General features: G+C 47.8%; 6 protein-coding genes across 6 annotated transcripts; 2 read left to right on the top strand and 4 right to left on the bottom strand.

The window, feature by feature from the left end:
* Nucleotides 1–2,036: 2,036 nt before the first annotated feature.
* Nucleotides 2,037–3,353, top strand: gprM (the record flags this gene model as incomplete). The annotated part of the gene is made up of 2 exons (XM_033570298.1): nt 2,037–2,283; nt 2,335–3,353. The coding sequence occupies 2 exons, from the start codon at nt 2,037–2,039 to the stop codon at nt 3,351–3,353; spliced, it is 1,266 nt and encodes a 421-aa protein (XP_033426330.1).
* Nucleotides 3,354–5,092: 1,739 nt separating this feature from the next.
* Nucleotides 5,093–5,939, bottom strand: ATNIH1004_005647 (uncharacterized protein; the record flags this gene model as incomplete). The annotated part of the gene is made up of 2 exons (XM_033570297.1): nt 5,093–5,592; nt 5,645–5,939. 2 exons carry the CDS (start codon nt 5,937–5,939, stop codon nt 5,093–5,095), a joined length of 795 nt encoding a protein of 264 aa, XP_033426329.1.
* A 3,978-nt stretch (nt 5,940–9,917) lies between these two features.
* ATNIH1004_005646 (splicing factor u2af large subunit) lies at nt 9,918–11,960 on the bottom strand (the record flags this gene model as incomplete). Its single annotated transcript, XM_033570296.1, has 7 exons — nt 9,918–9,944; nt 9,996–10,207; nt 10,255–10,516; nt 10,569–11,188; nt 11,262–11,757; nt 11,836–11,861; nt 11,933–11,960. The coding sequence occupies 7 exons, from the start codon at nt 11,958–11,960 to the stop codon at nt 9,918–9,920; spliced, it is 1,671 nt and encodes a 556-aa protein (XP_033426328.1).
* Nucleotides 11,961–12,301: 341 nt separating this feature from the next.
* OGG1 (8-oxoguanine glycosylase OGG1) lies at nt 12,302–13,721 on the top strand (the record flags this gene model as incomplete). Its single annotated transcript, XM_033570295.1, has 3 exons — nt 12,302–12,396; nt 12,455–13,236; nt 13,294–13,721. The coding sequence occupies 3 exons, from the start codon at nt 12,302–12,304 to the stop codon at nt 13,719–13,721; spliced, it is 1,305 nt and encodes a 434-aa protein (XP_033426327.1).
* Nucleotides 13,722–16,037: 2,316 nt separating this feature from the next.
* Nucleotides 16,038–18,779, bottom strand: ATNIH1004_005644 (uncharacterized protein; the record flags this gene model as incomplete). The annotated part of the gene is made up of 6 exons (XM_033570294.1): nt 16,038–16,843; nt 16,904–17,541; nt 17,598–18,177; nt 18,268–18,477; nt 18,540–18,568; nt 18,760–18,779. The coding sequence occupies 6 exons, from the start codon at nt 18,777–18,779 to the stop codon at nt 16,038–16,040; spliced, it is 2,283 nt and encodes a 760-aa protein (XP_033426326.1).
* A 1,473-nt stretch (nt 18,780–20,252) lies between these two features.
* Nucleotides 20,253–24,022, bottom strand: ATNIH1004_005643 (putative cellular morphogenesis protein (Rax2); the record flags this gene model as incomplete). The annotated part of the gene is made up of 3 exons (XM_033570293.1): nt 20,253–20,488; nt 20,542–22,821; nt 22,876–24,022. The coding sequence occupies 3 exons, from the start codon at nt 24,020–24,022 to the stop codon at nt 20,253–20,255; spliced, it is 3,663 nt and encodes a 1,220-aa protein (XP_033426325.1).
* Nucleotides 24,023–24,308: the final 286 nt, after the last annotated feature.

Below are 24,308 nucleotides of genomic sequence, written 5' to 3'. Positions count from 1 at the left end.
GCAATAAGGTAACAGTATACTTAGTACTCCATGAATAGAGTCCACCTCTCTGGGCCGGGTTCCGATGTAATGTCATATTGGTTGATGCAGTATAGCACCAGTGGCCAGTGCGACGCGCAATGGAGCAGATCTAAATACAGAGTAGATGCGATCATAGACACGTCGTATCACAATGTATCTACTCTGTATTCGGGTATTTTTGTACCGAGCCCAACCAGTGTGAATTACTAAATTTGTTCATTCTTTTTAAATAAAAAATGAAAGGAAGAAAAATATATATATAAATAAAAAAGAAAAAATAATTATTTTTACATATTATTTACTAGGAGGACTGGACTCACATCCAGCATGGTTACATGCGACGGCTCCAATTATGTCTAAAACACGAGGTCCAAGATCACTTTCGGGTGATACAATGAGGTAATTTCCATACCAAGATCAAGCCCTTTTTTTTTTGTTACAGGGGTAGAGAACGTGCGAAAAAGTTTCGGCATTACCTAGTAGGGAGACCATCAAACTCAAAGATTCCCCGCTCGAAGGGAGGGAGCAAAAGAACTGCCATTCGATAGGTGGCGTGCATTGGGTCCTGGAGAGGATGCTGCTCTCGGCCTAGCCCGCCCCATCTGGAACTTTATCGGTGGAAGTTGGATGCAGGGCGTTTGAAGTACAAAATTGGTCAGGTACTCCGTACCTTACATACATACATGACATACGGTCTTGCTCGAGGCATTCTGTAAGGTACCGTACGGTCTCCCGCCGACCTACATTAGTGCCTTCATCTAAGGGCCTATGAGATTGACCTCCTCCTCCGGAGTACTACGGAGTACTATGTACAGTAAACTCCTTTTCTGACCGAGGCTCCCATATGCACAATGCCTTCCAGGTGAGAGCAAGTCGAAGGATTAATTGACACGACTAGTGGAAATAGTCCAACTCGTGTTTTGTGGGAAAGAGCATCATTAATATTTCTCGGGCCGCGATGAAGCTGGATGCTAGCCTCATCCAGCTAGGGGCGCAACGTCTGATTTCCCCGCTCTTCCAGACTTCCAGTCTGTCTCCTCGAATTTTCTCAACCTCCCTAGACCCTCATTTTCTCGGCTCCACTCGTACCGCGAGCCCCTGGAGCCAGCCTGCGTCTCAGGGTTTCCACGGTCAGATCCAATCATTACCATGGTCAATCACTCTCCTCTCATGCTCTGGGTGAACGGACCTCTACTCCATCACTCCAATACAGGTAGCCAACAAGGGGAGACTTCGTTGGTTGACCAATCTAAGAGGCAAGCATATTGACCAGGGTACTCCATACATTGCTCATCATCCATGTCCGGGGTATATCTCCTCATCTCCCCTCCCTCTTGTTCCCTTTCTTCTCATTACTTCCCCTCCCCTTCCGACTATTGTATGAGATCGCCCTACGAGTGTTCTCTCGTCCCTCGTCAATCGCAGTGCTTGTGTGGCTGCGAGCCTCTCGCACGGGGTATCAATGCCTTGGAGCAGCCCAACGGATTCGTTTGCGACTTGCTTGTCCTTCAGTCTCGTGGGATATGACTCTCCTGCTCCGCGAATCGCCCTCCAGTATATGACCTTCATTCACGAGACCACGCAATGACGAACACCACTTTATACGGCAGCTGTCCAAAACCATTCCTCCAGGAATCCTTATTCCCTTCGTCTGGCGGATGTACGCTATTCCTGCTTCTTTGTATTTCTTCCTCTCTTTTGCTATCATGGAGCTGACCTTAGTCTTTGCACTAGTTGTCGATGGACGGTTTTGTCAGACGGTTCCAACCAGCGACGGTCTAGCGTCTTGTTGTCTGCCATGTCCCGTAGCATCGTGGACGTACGGTGATAGTGAGTCTGCATTCCGTTATTCCTTCCTTCCTTTTTTTCTTTTTTTTTTTCTTTAAGGAAAGAAAAAGCCTAACAGGAACTTGACTAGATTTGAATTCCAAAACTGAGATTGCCAGCTGGATCGGTGTTGCCTGTTTGCCCCTCTGTATATTCCTCCTGGTGTCGTATGCGGTTCTTCCTGTAAAATGGACGCATCGCCACTATCTAAGCATATGCTTTACGCTGGGAATCTGCTGCATGGAGGTGAGGAGCCTGCGGCCAAACTACTTCAAATAGTGGGACTGACTCTACAGATTGCTTTCGTCATTCCTCTCGGCGTGAAACCAGATCAATGCTACAACCAAATTACGCCGAAGGGCATGCATGACGATGTGTCCTGCGCTTTCACTGGAGCGCTGCTTCTTTGCGGTGGCTGGATAGTTGTCGTGTGGAGTACGTGGCAACCTTACTACCGCCGAGTGACGTGAACTGACAGCGGTATAGGTTTCATCCGAGCCGTTGCCTTCCACCTCCAGGTCTGCTGGGAGGTCATTCTTGGTCCAAAGTTTATGTGGGGAGCATTCATCTGTGGCTTCGGTATCCCAGGCATTGGGATGACGGTGATGCTGGTTTTGACTGGCGTCTCCTACCGATTCGGCTCCTTGTGCCATATCAATACCCATTACAGCACACAGGATTACTGGGCCCCGGTGATGGCTTTTGCTGCAGCTGCCTTGATCTTGCAACTGGCGACAATGGCGTACTGCACCCACATATATGTCAAGTCCGTCTTCGACAGCGACACCACAACAAATAGTTCAGGCTTACCGTCATACACGTCCAGCGTGCGCACTGTAACCGCCCGACAGGCGTACCGGCGCATTAAACGAGTCCTCCAGCTGCAGTGGAGAGGCGTGGCCTTGGTCCTGATCATCATTGGCAATGTCATTTTCTTCGCCGTCGCCTTCATCAGCATGAACAATCAGCTCCAGATGACACCAGATACTCTGGAGAAATCCCTGCCCTGGCTGATGTGCCTAGTCGAAACAGAAGGCAACAAGGCGCAATGTTCTAAGTATCTAAAGGAGATAGGACCTAACGAAGGGATTTTGCTGGCCGTTTTGGTCCTCTTGTCATTAGTTGGGCTTTGGAACTTTCTTCTCTTTGCACGACCCTCGATCTTTCTCGGTTGGGCCGAGCTGTTCAAAAATAAAGTCAACAAAAACCAGGAATACATTTCTGCCGATGCGCGCAGCCGATTACCCGACTCACGCACTTACGAGATGTTGGACACCTCAGGTCTATCGCCACTGAAGACGCCCGAACCCGTGGTGTGCTCTCCAAGCCCAGATCGTCTTGCGGGTACCATGAGCCCGGAGGGAAGCCATTATGGAGGAGAGGCGCGGTACAAGCGACCATCGATGAGCTTTTCAGTGCCTCGGCCGCCGGGTTCAGTCCAGGGACGAGATTGGGATCCGGAGGCGACGTTTGCGCCGAGCAAACACCAATCCGAAGAATCGTGAGATTTGGTGTTTTATACGAAAAGCATATGTTTACGATATGATGTATTGGGTATACCCTTTGATTATATAACTCATTAATCAATCCTTACAGTAGGATTATAGTATTCATATTCTTCAATTTTTTATACAAATGACATCACTGGACAGACACATAGACGAGGGAGAGAAGGAGTACATTAAATCAAAACGTGACGACAAAAGAAACCTCATTGTCGATACTAAGGGAACCAAAAATTGAAAAAAATAAAAATAAAAAAACTTCCTCCCCGCATTTTCAGTCGAACTATTATAACAAAGCTATTAATGCAGGGAGATTCCAGACTGGGTCATTGGAAATGGTACAAATTGCCGATGAATTGCTTCCGAACCCTATCTTGAGTATGTCCTGGGCATTGACTTAGTACTGTATTGTACCTAGTATACTTAGCTTGTAGACAACACGCTACTTGTAACATACTGTATAGATGTTATAGAACCTGTATCGTTTGAAGCGATTCTATTAGTTGCGATCTGTTAATATCAGTCTTACTCCGGATTTCCAGAAGCCGCGGCTGTTGAAGAGAACTTTGACCTTGATAAGAGATATTATTCTTCACATGATTAAGTTCTTCTGTATTTCTTTTACCTTTTTCATGTGTTTCAGACTTGTCAAATAAGCTGGAAAATGCTGGTTTGGAACCCTTGCTTAATCTGGACTTGATACTCGAGATCAATACCATCAAAGGTATCAGGCATTCAAGCAAACACCTACTCCCCAGCACTTCACAATGTATATATAATACCTAGTGTCTGGAACAGCAGACCCATAAAATATCTATCACAGAGCGTGATACATACACCCAGTATCCTCAAATCCCATACAAAGAATATTCCTTGAAAACGCCCTTATTCTCACAGCATGTGAACCCTCGGTCCACAAACCCCATATATTAAATCAATCAATCAATAATCAGTCATAACTAACTAGTCCAAGCTAACAAACAAACTACTCCGCACTATAACTAGTTCCAGAACTAAAACCCCAGGCACATACGTAACCCACACGACACCATCCATGCGTCGGCCTATAGTCTATTTCATACGAATATACATGCCTGTTCTGGATTACAGTGGCTGGGTATGACACAATGATCGGTTGATTGGTACGGAATACGGAGTATTGAGTATTTTTCCTATTTTTATTTTTATTATTTTTCTGGAACTTCCTTTGTTTCCCCCGCTCGTGTTTTCTAGGTAGGAACCAGATTCTGGAGGACGGATACGGATAAGTCGGATCGTAGTGGGTTCCAGGGTTGTGAGCTGGGGTACCCCATGGGGTTGATGTTTGAGTCACGAGTGATTAAGTTACTGAGTATGATTTATTATTTCTTGGGACTAGTACTGTTCTGTATATGCAATTTTCGGGCTATGGTTCTTGATATTGTAATAATTGCGAGTGTTGCAAGGTAAGTTGAAAAACCAGGGTCAATAATTATGTGCCCATTCCAATAGTTACTCCCTTCTTTCAGGCTAAGCAGCGCCATTCAACTTATTGGACGAGGCTATTTACACAAGAAAATATGTCCTCACATTTTTTCCTAGTTTTGTGTTTGCACCCATTCCTCGCCGCACATATTGTTTAAATCAAAGCTCTTGTTCCCAGCCTTTGCCCAGTTCAGTTGTAGAGCTATAGACGGGGTAAAATAAAAATTCAAGCCGGTCAGCCCTCCGGTAGGACGGCATGGATCTGAATCATCTGATCACACATTGTAGGTACGAAGCTGATGCTTGCTATTGTCGTGTCCAAAGTGGTCGTCCATCTTCTGCGAAGTTCTCGGTGAGTGCATAAAGCAATCAAGGATCCGCAAGATCCTATTAGTTAAGCGGTACAGATCCTTCCCTATCTCCCCATTTAGCTTATACTTCTTACCAACATTCAGCTCTTCCGGCATTTCGCTAGTCTGGTCATAGTCCATAGCTATATCATCAATGCCCTTTTTATCCAGGTTGACACGGCCCTCCCGAATAATATTTCGCTGGCCATCTAAAAAGAGCAGCCAAGCATTTCCAGTCTGAAAGGCCTCCTGGTCTGCAATAAGAAGCATCGACTTGACAAAGATAGTTTGTAGACGAAGCGCACAATTCTCAATAAATTTCTCTGGATCTGTACTCCATCCCTCGGATGCTTCTGCTTCCACGACGATAAGAAATTTTGGATTGTTCTTGGAATCTCTCAATATGCCCCTCTGCAACAGATCATCTAAGGGGGTGATTCATGGGACCAGCAACCTCTGGTAGAATGTCATATATACGTCTCCAATCAGGGCCTAAATTAAAAAACTCCGGATCGTCAAGACGGTTCCATGTGTCATTTCTCTCGAACAGATTTTTATCTGCAGCCCATTCATTTATTTTGCCAGCATCTTCTGGATTGTAATAGGTGCGAAGAAGAACAGGGATGTTGTCTTCTTTAAACATCTGACTTGCTATTGTACGAAGGTATTCATCAGACCTCCACGGCCGAAGGATAATATCTATTTCTTCCTCGATGGGTAGATGCGGAGGCGGATCCTTAAAGTCATCCCATGTGTCAGGAATCTCATCCATTTTAAGAAACGCCTGAACGAGTCGCTGTCGCTGTACGCTGGGCTCTTCAGCCGAAGAAAAAGACCAATTTCTCTATTGAGGCTGTTAGTATTGCTCGATAACAATTTTACCCCAGGCAGGCATGCCCGCCTCTGGATAATCTATTTCATCATCCATTTTGAGTACAAAGATGGTTGGCGGAGGTAGAAGAAGAAAAGGGAAACTTGGGATTGGAGGGCACCACACTTGCGGCTGGGTCCGCGCTAAGAAGAGGAGCAAATTCTGATATCTCAGGGATGTACCTGACACAGTGAAGACATCTTCTCAGTTCAGTGAATTTGTATTGACAATGCTCTGTACTATGAACATGATTGTTATTAGAGACGGTACATCTACACGTCCATCACCCTCTCACATTTGAATCATAACTGGGCCCCTTTGGTGACATGCACTGTCTTTGCATATCTTCTTTTACCCCTAATATATGATCTGGGATCGTAGAATATCACAGACCAAACTATGCCAGAAAGAGAACAAGGTCACTAATTTATCATATATGCCCTGCTACCTTACCATTTTCACAAGCCTCAAGCGCATCTTCCTATTTCCAATACACCATCATCCGCTAGTTCTCTGACTCAAGTGCGGCTAGTTGGTGTACTATAGAAATAAATCAGATATTGCAGTAGCTTTTTCAATATGTATCGCCCCGTACATTGACCATTTTGTGAGTGATTTCTGTCTTCGCGTTTAGCGTATTCGTAATTGCTGCTTGCAGTAAGTATTAGGCTACTCAGATACAGCGAGTCCAGTAGAGCTACGCGAGATACCGCTACACTTAATACTTTACAGAAATGGGCGCTAGGTTCTATCGGCTGCTGAAGGAAAGCAAAGTTTCATTGCTACAAGCGGTCATGTACTGGCCTTTACCAAATTAGGTTGCATTCTAATCAGAGCTCCAAATGAACTGCAACATCTTCCAGGGGGTCGTAAAGGAGCTGGTGGTTTCTTTAGCTCCATGGCTAAGAAGTTTAGAACTTGACAAGAAAAATACAACTAAGATAGTTACATTAATTGATCTTGACCCTAGATTAAACTATCAAACTTGCTTCCATTCTTTATCTCTCCTTCTGTCTGTGTTGTGTGTCCACCAAGACCTTCTCTTACATGTCCTAAGATATCGTTGTAGCTGGCTGTGTCCCTCTTGCCACACGCTTGGGGCTCCTGCCCGTTTGCACCGCGTGACCAGGAACGGGCACTGTAGAAGATCGGCCTGGTTGGGCGCCGCACCTAATGCACAGTTTCTATGTCTGTGAAGCCTGTAGCACCTAGGTACAGGCATTGGGACTTGCGCACATAGCCCGCATTAGACGGAAATCTCTTGTTTAGAATTGAATTCCAGATCACAGTCACCCTTTATTTGCCTTTATTAGCTTGTTATATATGTTTCTTATCTTATGGAGTTAGGGCATTTATCACGCTTTCCGCCTACACACGTCCTGTGTACCACTATGCTCCTACACCAAAACTTCCTAAGCATCATTCACTTTCTCATATCCTACGCCAAGAGATGGCTGACGCTACAGATACAATTATCTGCTCCGGTTGCGCGCAGCCAAGGCCTAGATCCCTCTTTGCACGACGGCATTCTGGCTTTTGGAAAACATACAAGGAGTGTCAGTAGACGCGTCGCCACGTATATTGTACTTCATATATCTTTTACTGCAATACTAATAAGAATGCTCAACTATTTCGGTAGGCTGATCTCCATAAGCGGAGTAGTGAGGCCACTGTATTAACCCCTGCAAGACAATTTTGTTCTTCCCACTATATGCAGCACACAGTAGCTTCATTATACTGGAGACAACGTGCTTCATCGCCTAAATATCACTACCATGGCCTCCATAGTGAGGATTCGCCGTGGCAGGCGGGGGCACGTTGCCAGCAGGTCACTATTAGTCGGGAGCCCCGTGCTCTGCGTCGTAAAGGGGAGAAGCTCTTCTATTCCTTCTTTATAGGAGCTACGATCATCTACATCAGCCGAGTGTTTAAAGACCACTTTATAGAACCGGGCTGCTCGGGCGTAAATATAGCACCACTATTGGACTCGGGCTCGCAAACCTTTCTCAGTACCTGGTACATATGCCATATGTCTCGTGTCCGGGGGCTAGCTAACCACCTCCTTGGTCATAACAGAAGCAGTGATAAACTTCTCTGAATCTTACCGTTCTTCCGCTATAACTGGAGGCGAGCGCAGAGGTGAGTAGCTCGTGATGCATAGTTCTTGGGTCCTTCCGTCGTTACGTCCACCTAGAATCAAACTTTGCGTAAAAAAAAAAAAAAATAAATAAATAAATAAATCTAGAGTTACTTGGTGCTCATGTGGAAGGTCCGTTCTTGAGCCCTTGCTGCAATGGCACTCACAAAGCTGATGACAAGTATGCCGCAAAAGGTTTTGATCATGTTACACTTTTGATCAGATGATCCCTTTACACAATTGACTTAATGTTGGCGAGATGTCTTTGGTAGGCTTAGATATTTGTTTGTCTGATGGTTTATCTCAGATAAACTCCTGATATGTGCGGACTTCAGTATTTCTCCATGATTGTAATTCAGATCAAATCAAGAATATACATTCCAATCTAGCCCTTATGGCTGTTTACCAAAGGCTAGAACCCTGGGTCATCAAGTTAACTTTTCGGTTTTTGCTTCAGATGGTCTTGCATGATCCTTTTCTCTGTTTCTCTGTTTCTTATTATGCGTAACCATCATTAGGGTTATTATCTACCACTTATAGTGAAGACTTGTCAGATTTTGTCATCTGGTAACCTACAGTAAAGCCTAACACTGAGAAGAGTAATATAGCGGCCATATCAGGAGAAAGCCAGGAGATATTTTCTTAGATGACTTCCAGGAGGCTGGTAGCAGAAATAAATATAGCAACGTACTGGAGGTTGAAGCTTTCTTGGTCTGCACAATAGGAGGTTATTTGCCTTAATACAGTAGTACGTAAGGATAGATGGCTCTACATATTCTCATGTTCTAATATTACCTCAAAAGTTACTGGGGAGGGGTTATACAGTCGCTGCTGGTCTCTATACTTACAAGGGCAGTGGGCTATATGCGTTAAAATAATATATTCTGTAGTAGGTTGTTCAATTTCTAAAAACTGCTAAGAAGGCCCTAAGGTTCTCGAATATAGCTTTTGGTGACCACATTTGTCGTAATATTGCCCTCTAAACAATGTATTTTCGCGAGAGGATATTGCAGGAATTAATTAATTTGGGGCCAAAAGCCATTCAGTGGGAGAATTTGTATTGCCGAAAATTTATATAGCAATGGTGCATATTATTCACTGTGTGTGAAGTGGATCTTAATTGTAAAATCAGATGTCTTATAATGTTCTATGCCATCGCTAAAGTGGGCTTGGCTCTACGAGTTTTAGTTAACCCACACAAAGCATATTCAGTTTGGCGGCAGTTTACTTCACATGGTCCGAGTGATCATGGATTGCTCCCAGATTGTTTCGAGACTCCGGATCGCTCTGGCGCGCTGGCTCAGTGCTCAGGGAGCGCTCAGCACATGCACTTCTATCTTGCCTCACGCTCCAGGATCAATCCCTGAGCAAAAAGCGGCCCTGAGCTAGTCCCGTTCCGGAAAGGGAGACTCGCAAAGCTACCGTAGTAAAACAGTTCAATAAACATAAGGATACTCGGTATAGTATCGACCGTAGTTTCAAGAGATCCAGACAACATGATACAACATTCCAATTTCATTTAGTTATCTCCCGCTATGATACACCGTAAGTTAAGACGGCAAAGGCAAGGAATCGCATTCGAACGGAATCAAAGGACGATTCACCCATCCTCCATCAGTGTCACACAATAAGCCATTCCTGCAGTCCAGTCAAAGCGTGGAAGAAATGGAGAATGGACAAATGTAACTAGGCCAGATGGAAATTATCAATGTTTCACTGATGCTTGATGTGTACCCTCCAAATTACCAGGCATTAACGTCGAAGTTCGGCTGCGAAAGGTCAGAACTGAAGGAAAACGACAGATGTCAAGACAATCTCACCTCGGAAAAGTAGGTCGTCACCACCGTCCGATCAGAAAACTTTCTCCCCGCCAGTGCCTTTAATGCACCAGTGGCCGATTCTACTGTGTCAAACTTGACAAAGATCTTGCCCACGCCGGGAGACTGTCTGCTCCCGCCAGAGGGTCGCGGGATCTTCAGGTCGACGATCTGTCCATACTTGGAGCATTCTTCACGCACGTCATCGCAGATTTCTGTCCATTATTAGCTTCTGCTTCCTGTCATTCGCCGGTAGACTTACCGTCGTAATCATCATTGTCAATCAGCTCCTCCGGCGTCACCATGTTCAACAGCTGCAACACTCGGCTGGTCTCCAAGTCCTGCGATGTCGTCTTGGCGAACATCGACATGGCATTGACGCCCATGTCCAGTCCAGCTGCCTGCGTCGTTCCAATACTAGCACGCACCACCTTAAGGTGTCTATCGCCCAGTTCCATCCCATTGAGGCCCTCCACGGCGATGCTGGTAGCGGCAGGATCAGCGTACTCGCAGAATGCGATTCCCTATAACCAAGACGTCAGTCGCTACGCAAACCAAACCCCACGTATGACTTACCCGAGACTCTTCCGTGGAGGCATCCTTCACCAGAACAAAAGACTTCAATTCGCCAAACGACTTCAGAAGCATGGTGACAGGCTCTTCTGGGATATAGTGCGGGATGTTTGACACACAGATCTTGTTTGCTGAGTCGGGTACCTCACTTAACAGTACTCCCTCCTGGTATTCCTGCTCAGCGCTGGCACTAGGGACAATGTAATCCTTGGGCCGTCGGATATCCAGTCCCTTAGGCTCCCCGTTGGCAGCATCGCCGCCATCAACGGCTCCATGCTCATCCATTGTGATTCCGTCAAACGCGAGAGCCACAGTAGCATCGTTCGGCGATTTGAACTCGATAAGGGCGAAACTATGATCATCCGACACCTGGGCCGAGATACAAGGATCCACGCTCTGAACGACATTAAGCCCATTGAGCTGCATGTTTAAGAAAGACATCAGGCTCTCGCCTGTCACTCTAGGAGGCAGGTTATAAGCAAAAAGCCGTTTCGCTTGGCGAGAATTGGATGGTTTGAGCATCGCACTATCCGCCGAGCCACCGCCGGGTTGGTTCATGAATGCCTGCAGACGACTAGGATCCATCGGCTGCTGTCGAGGGGCGCCGGGGAGCGGGAACATGCCTATGTAGTCAGTCAGACATGATGCTTCTGCCACGCAGAAAAAGAAAACGACGAAGGAAGGACCAGATCTCACCCGACAACTTGGCCTGCTCCGCAGTCACGTTCTCATAACCAGGGGGCTTGATATCCCATTGTGTCAGGCGACGTTTCCGGTTCAAAATGGATGGCACATCTGTCAAATCAGGTGTGGGTTCTCTTTTGCGCGGAGTGGGAGATGGGCTTCTCTTCCGTTCTCTCCTCTCCCGATCACCACGCTCGCGATCGCGGTCTCCTCTATCCCTGCCTTCTCGTCGAGGTCTCTCCTCAAACAAGTCTCTTTCCCGCTCGCGTCGAGGTGGCCGTTCCTCATACTCTCTACGTCGGCGATCGCCACGGTCCCGGTCCCATTCCCGATCATCCCTCCGGTTAGAGTAGCGATCCTCACGTTCTCGAGCGCGATAGTCCCGGCTGGATGAGTAGGAATCAACCTCGTATTCGCGTCGAGAGCCTCGAGATCCATAGTGGGGAGACCGCGACCGTCTTCTGTCTCCTCTCTCTCCTCTCTCTCCGCGTTCGCGCCGCTCCTCACGCTGTAAATTCGATCAATCGTCAGCTACGGGCTCAAATGCAGTGAAGAATAAGATGAACTAAGTATCAATATCACTCACGTGATAATCCCTTGGGCGACCAGAATCTGTCATAAATCCGTTAGAAAGTCGTGCCCTGAAGGGGGTATCGAGATAAGACGAGACAATGATAGCCTACCTCTGGACGAATAAGTATCGCCGTTCATACTGAGCTCCAACAACCTTTCCGCGACTCTTTTCCCTTCTTCAAAAATGTCAGACGAGCAAATAACAGAAAGCCCGGAAACCTCTCCGATCAAGCAAGGCCGCAACAGACAAGCTCAATGACACCAAGATAGACGGCGAAGGGGGCTACCTGGAGGAAGAGTTGCGCAGAGGGAAAACTCGCAGTCGTGACGATCGGCGCAAGCAGGACGGCGTCTAAGGTCGATGCGGTTAGCGCTTTTGCCACCGCCTGCTGTTCTGGAAAGCACACGGCAGAATCATCCCGTCGTTGTGCTTTTCCTCCAGAAATGAACAAGATCAGGACAGACTGTGCCATTCCATCATGACTGCCGGGGCATTTTCCGAATGGCGAAAGCTCCCGGTCAGCCTGAGTGAACTTTGCATTAATACCACCCTGCGTTGTGGCCAATCCTTCAGGTTCGTCTGTTCTACGGCACGCCCACATGCTCGCGCTGACAAGCTCCCTTCTATATAGATGGCATCATGTCCCAGACACCGAGGAATGGAGATGTGTTCTCCACGGTCGACTTCTCTCTTTGAAACAGGATCACAATTATCTCTACTACCGTACATACATCTCCCCCAAACCAATCCCTTCGATTCGGCCAAATCCAGTCTCACCAGAGGCCAACAGCGCCGCCAGCAATGACGACGACTACACGCTCTCCCTGATCAAACACTACCTCAACCTTTCCTCCAATCTAACAGACCTCTATACATACTGGTCCTCACAAGACCCCAACTTCAAGAAAAAAGCCCCCAAATTCACCGGCATCCGCATCCTGCGTCAAGACGCCTGGGAAGCCCTAGTCTCCTTCATCTGCAGCAGCAACAACAATATTTCGCGCATCTCGCAAATGGTTGAGAAGCTCTGTCTTCACTACGGACCCGCCATCGCCTCTATCGACGGTCGTGCGTATCACGATTTCCCCTCCCCCGAGGCCCTGACCGGTAAAGACGTTGAAAGTCGTCTCCGCGGCCTGGGATTCGGATACCGTGCTAAATATATCTACCGGACGGCTGTGATGGTCGCCACGGAGAAAGAAGAAGGATGGTTAGATTCATTACGGAACCCGGAGTGTCCTGCGTTCGGGGGTAAGAGCGCGCCAGCTGGGGAGATGTTTCCGGAAGGTAGACAGGGGTATCGCGAGACGCATGAGAAATTGCTCTCGTTGCAGGGTGTTGGGCCCAAGGTGGCAGATTGTGTTTGTTTGATGGGGTTGGGGTGGGGAGAGTCGGTACCTGTTGATACCCATGGTGAGTTCTCCTTTCTTGAATGTAACGAAGGGTTCCCAGTAATATGTTTTTATCTAGTCTGGCAAATTGCCCAACGGGATTACAAGTTCGGCAAAGGGTCTCATAAATCCCTTACGAAAGCCACCTACGATGCCGTGGGGAATCACTTCCGTAAACTCTGGGGCAAAGAAGCTGGATGGGCGCATAGCGTGCTATTTACGGCTGATCTGAGATCTTTTTCAGATCGACTAGTTGCCTCCAAGACGGTGAAGGTCAAGATGGATGTGGATGTGGATGTGAAAGACGAGGAGGACAACGATGGGACGAAGATTGAAACAAGCGTCACTACGTCGACGGTTGCGTTGAAGAGGCCTGCGTCTGTTGATGGGGTCAAAGTCGAACCGCTCGATGATGAGTGGAAGGAGAATGTAACTTCAACTGCTGTGATTCAAGCGTCGCAGACAACGACATCGAGGAGGATGTCGAAACGGCTTCGGAGTCGGTGATTAGCTTTGTTCTTAGATATTATACCTTGATTTAGTCTTTACTCTATTTCGGCCAATATATCCAATGTACATGATCCAGTAACTTTCACCACTATCGCACAATATTAGACTAAGGCTTAGATGCCTGTAATCCATGTAGTACATCACTATAATGTACAATACTAACAGCAGACACATACTTAATCCAACACCTGTTATTGTTCCTAGATAGATATGAAGAATTTGGCCCAACCAATCGACTAGAGTTCTAGCATAGCGCCAAATGTTACTTCCTGTTTACTTCTCACTGCTCAAAGCCATCTCGATGAATCCCGATGTAAGCTCCGAGTTCGTTCGATGAAGACAGCATGTATATAATCTCTAATTGATCCTTCTTAAGATTTAGATATTATATTATTCTTAAAGCGACACCCTCAAGGTCACGCTGTCAGAGCAAACGAAACAAACACCACAGTATGAAGTAGACATTCAGGGAAACCACTAACCCAGCCCCACAGCGGAGTTAAGTAGTACGTATCTATGAGCGTCTCCGCACCAGGATCACTGTGTAGTGTAGACTCTGTAGAGGGAGTGCTCCAACCGCTGAGATAGCACCTCATACTCTTGTATCTGGTTCGCTCATTGATCGAAACCACCATGGCTACGTGCCAGAGTCCCGTCAAACCAACTTTCGTGGTTATAAGAATCAACTTAGGGCAACAATCACATGTTGATAGGCCACAGAAGGACAACCACCGGTGGACTCCGTCGCTGCAATTCCAGGCTCAGCGCAAAGTTCATACTCAGATTAGACCGGGTGAATAAGAAGGAGCAGAAATATGATCTGTAGAAAGAGCATCTCGCCTACTTCGTAGATATTCTAGGGACACGTGGGTTAGTTGACCTACCAGACACCTCAGAATTCTTGACAATCACCGAGTCTACATGTGAGAGTTGCATTGAAATTAGACCGGCCAACTCCAACCTGGCTAAGCCTGGCCTCGATAATGAGTACGGGGTATGCTTGTTGGACAACCTTTGTCATGCACCCTTGTAACTACCGGCTTGCACCCGAGCGCAGATCATCTGCGAGTATGGGAGTCGCTGATCGTATAGAGAAAAAACCCCTCAGTCTCTGCACGCATGGGATGATTTCAGAACGGGAGAATGTCCTTTTCCTAGCTGCATTAACTCAATCGGGATACTTTCCTGGGCATTGAGGTTTTTACGTCGGGACGACCGGAACGGGGAAAGCTGCAGGGCTGGTCGGGGATGTCAGTGAAGATCTTGGAGATGCTGAAGATCGTCATCCCAACGGACTGAATTGTTGGAACTATTAAGAGTTAAGACACTTGATTTGACGATTTGATCAATGCCTTTTCAGTCTTGGCGGGGCCAACCCTGATCGGGAAACCTGCCACGATGCTCTATTATCGCATCCTGTGCCCAGCAGGCGAAACCTCCGTCGACTAGTGTAGAGTTGAAGACAAAAGCCAGTCTGAAGCTTGGCTGAACAGGGTTTTCTGGTTCCAAGCCTTGGACTACGGGATTTCCCGGTGGCTTAAAGAGCGATAAAGCGTGAAGGACCCTAGGAGGCAATGGAGGTTCCGAGTTAGTCGAATGGCAAATTCACCAATCGAACTGCCGGTGTCACTCTTCACCCGTCGACAGGCAACTCTGCCGAGTATCGTCCTCGCTTTTAAAACACCGACTGGCCACTTTGGGCTTGGGGTTTTTGCTCGCACAATTAAGAGGCACAAATTTCAACTCATTTCGGTGGAATTCACCACGATTTCTCCACCTTGGTTGCTATCAAATTCTCATATGCCTGTACATGCAGATTGCTAACTAAGCTCATCCACCTTCCCTCAGGGAGATACAAAGATCAAGGAAAAAATAATTACAAAAAAAGGCGCTAGATACCGACACAGGATACGCTGAGAAAGACAGAAAGAGGTGGGAGGCGGTATGAGAAAAGACATTAATCCACTAATTTCATCTGTCACCATGCATCATGCAAAAATCCCCAAACAAGAACCAAAAAATACAGTGGTATCATAAACAAAAAGGGCGACGTGAAAGCATGGTCACCTCAAGGTCTGAGCTGTGTCGCTAGACGCAGTCAATTATGGTCATTAAGGTCTACCAAGACCAATCCCCCGCACGAACGAAGCGGCGCATTCGAATATCAAGAGACTTACATATGGGGTTATAGACGCTAAACATCCATAAATGCAGTTTCCCCATTCGGATGGGTTCCAGTCTATTGTGATTGGAAGGGCTGTGACTCGATTGAGTCCCAGTATGAATGACGAAGTTCTGGGCGTCGGAGTGCTATCAAGGAACTGTCACCTCACCGGAACCAATATTCCAGCCCCATTCTCGGAGCAACTGGTTTACGCGATATCCAGTTGCCCAGCCAAGCTCGGTCTCTATCCCCTGCAACAGCTGCAACACCATCCGCCGTTCGCCAGGCTCGGTGAGACATTGACCGCTGACAAACAACGGCTGAAGCGAGTTGATACGAACAGCACCACTCGGTCGGCCCATTGAGATGCCTACTATTTCGCGACTATGGAATCGGATTTCATTCTCAATCGAGCGATATGAGTTGAGCCTATTCGTGATTGTGCTCCGTCTACTAGTCGATTCATGTGGCTTGTTGATGAGAAGGAGAATCCGGGCCATGTGATAGTGTTGCATAGCTGACGAGCACAAGGGGATGGTGTACCATAGCTCTGACAAACCAGAGGTATCACCACTACCCTCGCTGTCCTTCGGTTGGAGGCGCGCACAAGGCCGAAAGGTGTCCGGAAGCCCATTATACCAGGAATCAAGTTCGGCTTCGAGGCGGTACCACCGCTCGAGTAAGGCCTGCTGTGAAATTCCCAGAGGACCCGAGTCAACTGAGCCGTTTTCTAAGGGCAGGTGGTCACCGGCGCTGATGAAATTGACAATCTTCGAGAGGATCCAGATGAGACCGTTTCCAATAACATCTTCCTTAATGGATTCATCCCCTTCGGGGTACCCCGCGGCATTCGTATTACTTGGACAGACGAAGCCCATAGCGTCAATCTGGAGTCCCGCCTCTGTCCACAACACCAAGTCCTCGGTATTCAACCTTGTCTGACACTCATTGATGACTTGGGCATATTTTGTTAACGCTTTGCAGCTTAAAGGCTTCATTGGGGGGAACTACTCACAGGCAGCCAGATAATCTTGCCGGGCAAAGTTCCAAAACGTCGCTTTTCGCGCCCGTGAAAGTCCTGTCCTTTTTGAAGGTTGATATGCAGCTTCTCCAGGCGAAGAGCGCTGTTCAAGTGGCATCATTCCAACCTCGGCAACATCCAATAGTGACTTCACGCCGCTCAAGTGTCGACTCCATGCGGGACCGGTAGCGTCGAGGAGCTCATACACAGACAGGATGGCCGTGGCAGCCAATGTTTCGTCAGAATGGACGCCACTGGACCGCCGGCTCTCCGAGTAACGCCTTCTACGTTTGTGGGGGTTGTTTCCATTTTCGCTAAGTTCAGCGGCCTGCCACTGACCAAACGCCTCAGGGGTGCTTAATGGTGGAGGTCCTTTGTCGGGCTGCAGCTCCTTCATCAAAAGTTGGATGGCCTTTTCATAATATTTGGCGCCATACCAGCACCAGTCTACTGCTTTTGTGTCCATTAACGCTTGAGTCAAGGAAACCCCTCCGGCAGGGGGGTTGCCATTCTTTGCGCGGCCCAACTGCTTCGCGGAGTACGCACATGCGGCATACTTCAACAACGGGTTCGTCAAGGCCCTTACAGGGATGTGTGATGCGAAATAAGTTCCCAAGTCGAATAGATCCATCCTATCCTGATATCAGATCTATTATCGGACAGAAATTGAAGAATCGCAATCACTCACCAGAGCCCTGGGGCTTCAGAAAAATTTCTTAGTAGGAAGGCGATTTCATGCTCCGTTTCCACCGGTGTATCTGGCCGTTGATCGACCGTTTTGGCGCCTCTTGCAACAGAAGACCTAGTCGTTAATGAGGAACTCCTGCGCTCCGATTCCTGCTGGATCGTAGGGTCGACTGGCGGAGAGAGCGACTGGGAAGGATTAAGAAGAAAGTTGATATTATTATTGGTATTATTATTGCTGGAGTTTATCGAGAGAGGAGGAGAGGTGAGCGATGGTATTGCACCGCGGGGCAAGTTCGGCGAAGGTCTTGATGCAATCGAGGTTGTGGGAACAGTGTTAAATCCAGTGTCTGTTGTCGCCAAAGCCTGTTGTCGTTCAACACTCAAAGAAGGGTAGGAAAGACGATCATGAACTGCCGCTGTCGACAAAGCCCCTAGACCACGGGCCTCCTCCTCTGCAGACGAGATGCGTGGAGCATTTAAATTTTGACTCTGTGAGTTTGCCGCGAGTATGGCTGCTTCGGATTCGCCTAGGGCAGCTTCGAGCTCATCGGCATATGGATCGGAGTTGTCGACAAAAATAACTACAACAACCGCAAGTTAGACTGTTTGATTGCAACACACCACCATGGAGTTTGCCATGGCCTTCCCACAACAAGGAACAGGTGCATTACCATGTTTAGGAATATCGAGCCAAACACTGTCTTTGTCGAACGTGTTCTTGTACGAGTAAAACCCTTTGAGATTCCCACGGCCCGCTGAACTGTCGTCGAGGTCCTTGTTCATCGAGGCATTTTGCTGATGACGAAAGACGATGCCTTCACTAGGCCGACATTCCCTTCCACCCTTGCGACATTGCGAACATTCGGGCTTTTGCTCGTCACCTAACCGAGTCGGCGCACTTAGTCTTAGGTCTTCCTCAAAACCAAGGCGTGGAACCACGTACATTTAAGTTTTCGAGTGCGGCACGTCAAGCTGTAATGGATGAGAATCAAGCCCAACAAGTCAGCTTCTTGTATTGCCTTCAGGTGCTGAAAACCACAGGAGCAACTGGGAGATTATTGTGTAGAGGTAGAATAGCTGTGATTTTTCTCTCTTTTTTTTTAAAAAAATTTCTTGTCCCTCGGGATCATTACTTCCACCATCATTGCTTGTAGATAACATACCAGCCTGTGCGAGATCGCATACCGGATGGTATCGACGGCTGTTGAGGTACAGCATTCGAAGAGACGTGGTGGGCCAATAATATAACCTGGTGGGAGGACGAATGCAAGATGTGTAACTAACCCCAAACCGAGCTACGTAACCGACACCTAGTGCTGGGACATCGACTGATACTAAAACCCTGGAGAGGGGGAAGATTGCTTGGACGGATGAAAGAGGGAAGGTTAGGAGAGGTCGGAGAGAAATGCACGGCTTAGGCAAGAAAAGGAGTACATCCGCAATTTTTCCTAACCATTACTTTTCCCCTTGCGACTTGGCACAGAAAAAAAAAAATTGGAAAAATGACGATAGCGTCCCCAATCAGCGAAAGCGAAGGAAAAAGCAAAGCGGGGAATTGCAAAAGACCATCGGGGAAGGCTAGCATTAAACGACCCTGTTCGGGTCTAGCGACGGGCTGGAGAATCGTTATTCCTCCAGTGTCTCTTGCGGGGAAGAAATCCGGGTGATTGGGGCTGGGGTCGATGATCAGTGTGTGGTCAAGCTGTGAGTCTATTCTGGTTCTACTTTTACCTGAGGTTCCTCCCATACATCGTAGATGGATTTCCCAATGTTCTCTCGCTCAAGTCTATGTCCAGATCCTCTCTGCCCCTGACTTATATACCATTTCCATTGCCATCCGCGGCTTTGACAACTCGTCTCCAGCGCTTACATAATCCCCGCCGATTCTGGCCGGTAGCTCAGGCACTCTCTAAGGCGATTCGCCCATTCCAACAGGACCTCTCCACAATCAACACAGACTTGCTACTCCATACATGGATCCTGGACGCAGGGTGACTTCATGTGGCAGGAGCCGGCCGGATGAATGCCGTAGTGGTGCCAGATGTGTTGGTCTTGATGGCATAGGTACTCCATAGCTCTTGAATTATCTTCTCTCCAACGGCCAACAACAGGCCAGCCTAGGCAGTACTACGGGTCTCAGAAACACTGCCAGGATCTGATACACCAAAAGAGTTACGAACAACATGCATTATTGTCATTACCGCGATCTCGCGCGGGCTATGTACATGTCCACCTGGTAACATGACATCCTCTGCTCAAGAAAACTGAAATGGAATGAACAGTCACCCGTGTCGGATATTATGGTACACGGAAAACATCAACAGCAAATGACAGGACGTGGGCGATATATCAACAGGTCCCTGGCCAACTCGAAGGCTGGAAATTTTCGAAACTTGGAAAAATTTGGGTGAAAGAGGGAGGGGAGGCTAAAAAAAAAAAAAATACAGTATATCCCTTGAGAAATTAACGGTAGAGAAGCCCCACCGTTAAGAAGTAAAGACCAGAAATAAATTTAAAGGGGAACAAGAATTAGATGGGGGGGGTATAAACTTGCAAGTTTCCCAGGAACGCCGTTCTCGGAGATATCAAACAGAATGAAGAGAGATCGTTCTCTTGGTTAACGTGAATAGAAGGCGGCGAGAAGACTTCCTGAACCTCATATCGCCGGAGTACCCGGATTGCGTTGTCCTAATGTATTAAACAGGTACTCGGGAGGCAACCGTTGCATGTCCGTCGGCCGATCGGTTCCATATGTTTGCGGGGCCTGCATGTAGCCCTGGCGGCGGCGTTGGATTTTATTGAATATAACCCCGGCAATAACAATTAGAAAGACACAGCCAAGGGCAAGGCAGAAAGATATCAGGACGACAATGCCGTTGGAGCGATGTTTTCCTACGGAAGACAATAAGCACATATCAATTGAGACATTGCAATCAGGCACTCACCTTCGCCGGTGTACGGATTAGTCTTTTCATAAAATAAGTGAGATATAATGCCCGGCTGGCCATCGGGTCCGCTGGTGAGGATGAAAGGAGTCAATGTGGTCCCGTTAAAAAGTGCCGCTGACGCGTTACCGAAGTCCGGTATCACCAGTTGGCCGGTAACCACAAGGATCAGGTCTTTGTTCAAAAGACTGACATCTTGGTGTTTTTTGGACAGTGGAAGGACCTCTAGGCCATGAATGGCCGTTCCATCCCCAAATATATCTCCAGCAAACAGGAATTTTGATCCATCGTAATTGGCAAGGAAACTCGAATCATTCGTGGATTTACCTGCGAGCCAGAATGTCGACACATCCCTACTGGCCGGAGTAAAGGCAGTCACGGTTCCCGGGATATCAGACGGAGAAGCCCCCTTGAAAGCGGTCCAATCTTGGCTCTTCGTGTCGTACGTTGCTAAAACGGTGCTGTTTCCATTGACTGTCAGGTTGCCAACTGCCAGCATTTTGTGACCATTGAGCCACTCGAGCGCCAAAACCTCTCCATAAAGGGCTGCTCCAGGCCTGTTCCACCTCTCTTCTGACGCATCCCAATAACAAACCCCTGGGCACGGAAGAGCGCCTGCTTTTTCAAACTTCCCCCCGAAATAGATTTCAGAAGAGCCCGGGCGAGGAACGATGGTGTTGACAGCGACAGTACTTGGAGTGAATTGCGGTGGCTGCGTTTGGGCAAATGTCCCATTCTCAAGATCGTAGACAACAAGGCCTTTCAAGCTAGAATCGCCCACTTTTCCGGTGATGTTGCCTCCAGCGTAGAGCCGGTCGCCAGAAACAGCCAGGGCCAAGAATGTGGAGTTGCTATCAACACCCGCTCCCAAACCACGTATGGCACCATTGCTGCCATCAAGCATCGCAAGGTTTTCGATTTTGGAACCATTCGTAGAGGCAGTAGTAAAGCTGCCTCCCAAAATAGTAAGGTTGCGGCCAGAACTCGAGTCGTAAATGCCAGTGTAAGTTCCGCCGCTTGAATTACTGCTTGACAACAGAGGATTCAGGTTCAATCCATGTTCATAAAGGAGAGACACAGCACCCGCTGCGGCAATACCCGCTGCGGAAAGGTTACCAGTAAGGATACTGGTGTTGCCCACCTTGGTGAAAGATGATAATTGCCCAGTGAATTCCATTTGGCGTACATCGAGATTCTGCAGCCAATTCTTGCGCGACGGTACCCAGATAGCAAATCCAGCAACATTCGTGGACGGTTGCTTGCCGAAGGAAAGTAGCTTGTCGAAATCCCCACTCACTCCTATGGTAGTTTCATTGATATCAGCTGAAACATTGAGGCTGATGGGAATAACTTGAGAAACGGGGCCATTGACACCTCCGCCCAAGGCCGACCAAGATTTAGAATCAAAAGAGTATGCAGCAACGTGTTTGAGACGATCGTTACTACTATCGAATGTATCGGTGAAATTTCCTCCAATATAAAGAAATTTATCGAGCACAGCCATCGAAGTCACCTCTGAATTCAAACCACCTTGTGTCATTGAAGTAGCATTTTTACCCTTCTCGAAGAGCATGATGTTCCTGATGCCCGAACTTGAGAAGTTTCCACCCGCGTAGATAATACTGTCGTGGCTCGCTAAGCTCTTTATTATGGCGTCCTGGTCCAACGTGAGACCTGCTCTGTTTATGGCAGAATCGGTGAATTTGGGATTCATGTCTGTGGACTTGGAGTTAAAGTCATATAGGCCATTCAGTTCCCCGCTCAGGTCATCAGAGGCACCAGAGGCACCAGAGGCATGAGCCAAGTTAAACCTAACACGAGACGCAACAACCTTGATGTCCCCCTGACCAGCCTTGGGGGTCAAAGTTACACTGGGGCGAAACGAGCCGTCGCTAGCATCCACACGACCGGTGTAAATTGTGTCGTACTTATCATAGTAGTTAGTCTGGTAGATTTGTTTTTCGATTGGCTCCGCGTTCTTAGTGTGAGTAGTGACGGTAGCTGTAACACTCACTATGCCACGAGAAGCGCATGTACCATCCTGGATACACCCGGGAGTGTAGATAAGGATCGAATAGTTTCCTGATTGCTTGACATCGGGTTCAAACACCACAGAGGTGCTGCTGGCTGAAGAGTCGGTTATCTCCGCCGTCAAATAGTCTGACTGACCCAGATCGGATTTAGTGACAGTCCAAGAGCCCTTCTGAGACGACCGGGATGCATGTTTGATATCCCCACATGTCGGCTCGTTGAAGTCGCTCACGGCATAAGCGAAGATATCTTCGACGGTTAGCAAACCCAGGTCCATAGTAGAACCAAAAAAGTGCAACTCACCGTCTTGGAAGACTTGTATCCCATTCAGGCCAGCACCACTACCATACCAGTCCTGAATCTCCAGCTGGAAGCCACGCATTCCAACGCCATTCACAAAATCGAATTCACGATATTTCTCGCTCGGGTTGCTAGAAAGTGGACATGATGAATCACAGTACTTCTTATCAGGAGAACCCGGCTCGCTGTAAGTGAGATTCATGATCCCATTGTCTGGAAGAGCTCGCAATAAGAATGCTTTTGTGCCTCTCCCCTCCAGATGGGTATTATATAGCCGAATCCTGGTTGGGTTGTATCCGAACCGCATGTCTGCCCGCCAGAAACCGGGAGAATTGTCCGCCAGAAGCCAAGTCTTTCCCTCACCATCATCCCCACTAGTCTGACATAGGATATTCCGGGGGTCATTAAGGCCGCTTCTCGAGGAGATTGCATCAGAAGTTATCGTGGCGGTCTGAAGGTTGACAACTTGTTGGCTCTTCTTCGATGACGTAGAGTTCTCAACGCTATCAAACGAGCCACCAAAAATGACATGCCCATCATCGCCATTCACAATTGAAGAAACAGGCCCGTTGAATCCGCCAAAGGGTAAACTTGACCAGCCCTTATCACCAACCCAAGCAACGGCGTTCGACGTATTCTTATACTTAAAATCTCCACCAACGTAGACGCTATCTGTCTCCTTGTCACACAGCGCCGCCATTACTGATCCAGAAAGTCCCGGCAAAGCCGTCACCTTGTTTGACTCGGGATTAAACAGCGCCGCACCCTGCGTCTCAACGCCTCCTAGGAAGGTGAAGTTCCCGCCAACAAAAATACCCCTGTCCGTTCCATCCTTTTGCGTAAATGGGCACATTGCCCGAATATAGCCATCCGAAGCGGAGAGCGTCGTGAGAATCCCATTGGGAAGAGGCGTAAGAATAGACTGGGTGCCATTCCCCACGGAAGCTGTGTCGGATTGCTCGGTGTAAGAATAGATCGAAACAGCATCAAAATTCCCTGCGAGAGCAACTTTTCCAAGAGGTGAAAGATCCAAATCGGGTTCTGAGACCGAATGAAATGATAAACAGTGGGCAGTTTGCAGTGAAGATAGCAGGTAGATGGCTGTCGAGATGCCAGCCGTCGCAGGCCCAAACAGTGAGGGGTTCCTCATTGTTCAGGATCGCGACGACAAGCGAGGCAGACGAGAGACTCTATAGAGTTGGGATTTTGGTCACTTCAAGTCAAACGACAGAACTGAAAAGATACGAAAAGCAAGACCAAACAACCGACGCGGTCGAGCCAAAGGGGATAAGGTCTCTTTAAGAAGCTAGGCACCAATAAGAAGGATGCTCACAGAAAAGGAGTGGCAGCGAAAGGAGCGGTAAGACAGGCGCCAAACAGTATGCAATAACTAATAAATAAAGAAATGAATGGATAGCATATGGCCTACGAGAGGC

Source organism: Aspergillus tanneri (genome assembly GCF_003426965.1).
Source record: "Aspergillus tanneri strain NIH1004 chromosome Unknown AapTan_4_pilon_pilon_pilon, whole genome shotgun sequence".
NCBI classification, from domain to species: domain Eukaryota; kingdom Fungi; phylum Ascomycota; class Eurotiomycetes; order Eurotiales; family Aspergillaceae; genus Aspergillus; species Aspergillus tanneri.
This window is presented reverse-complemented; position numbering and strand designations above follow the sequence as displayed.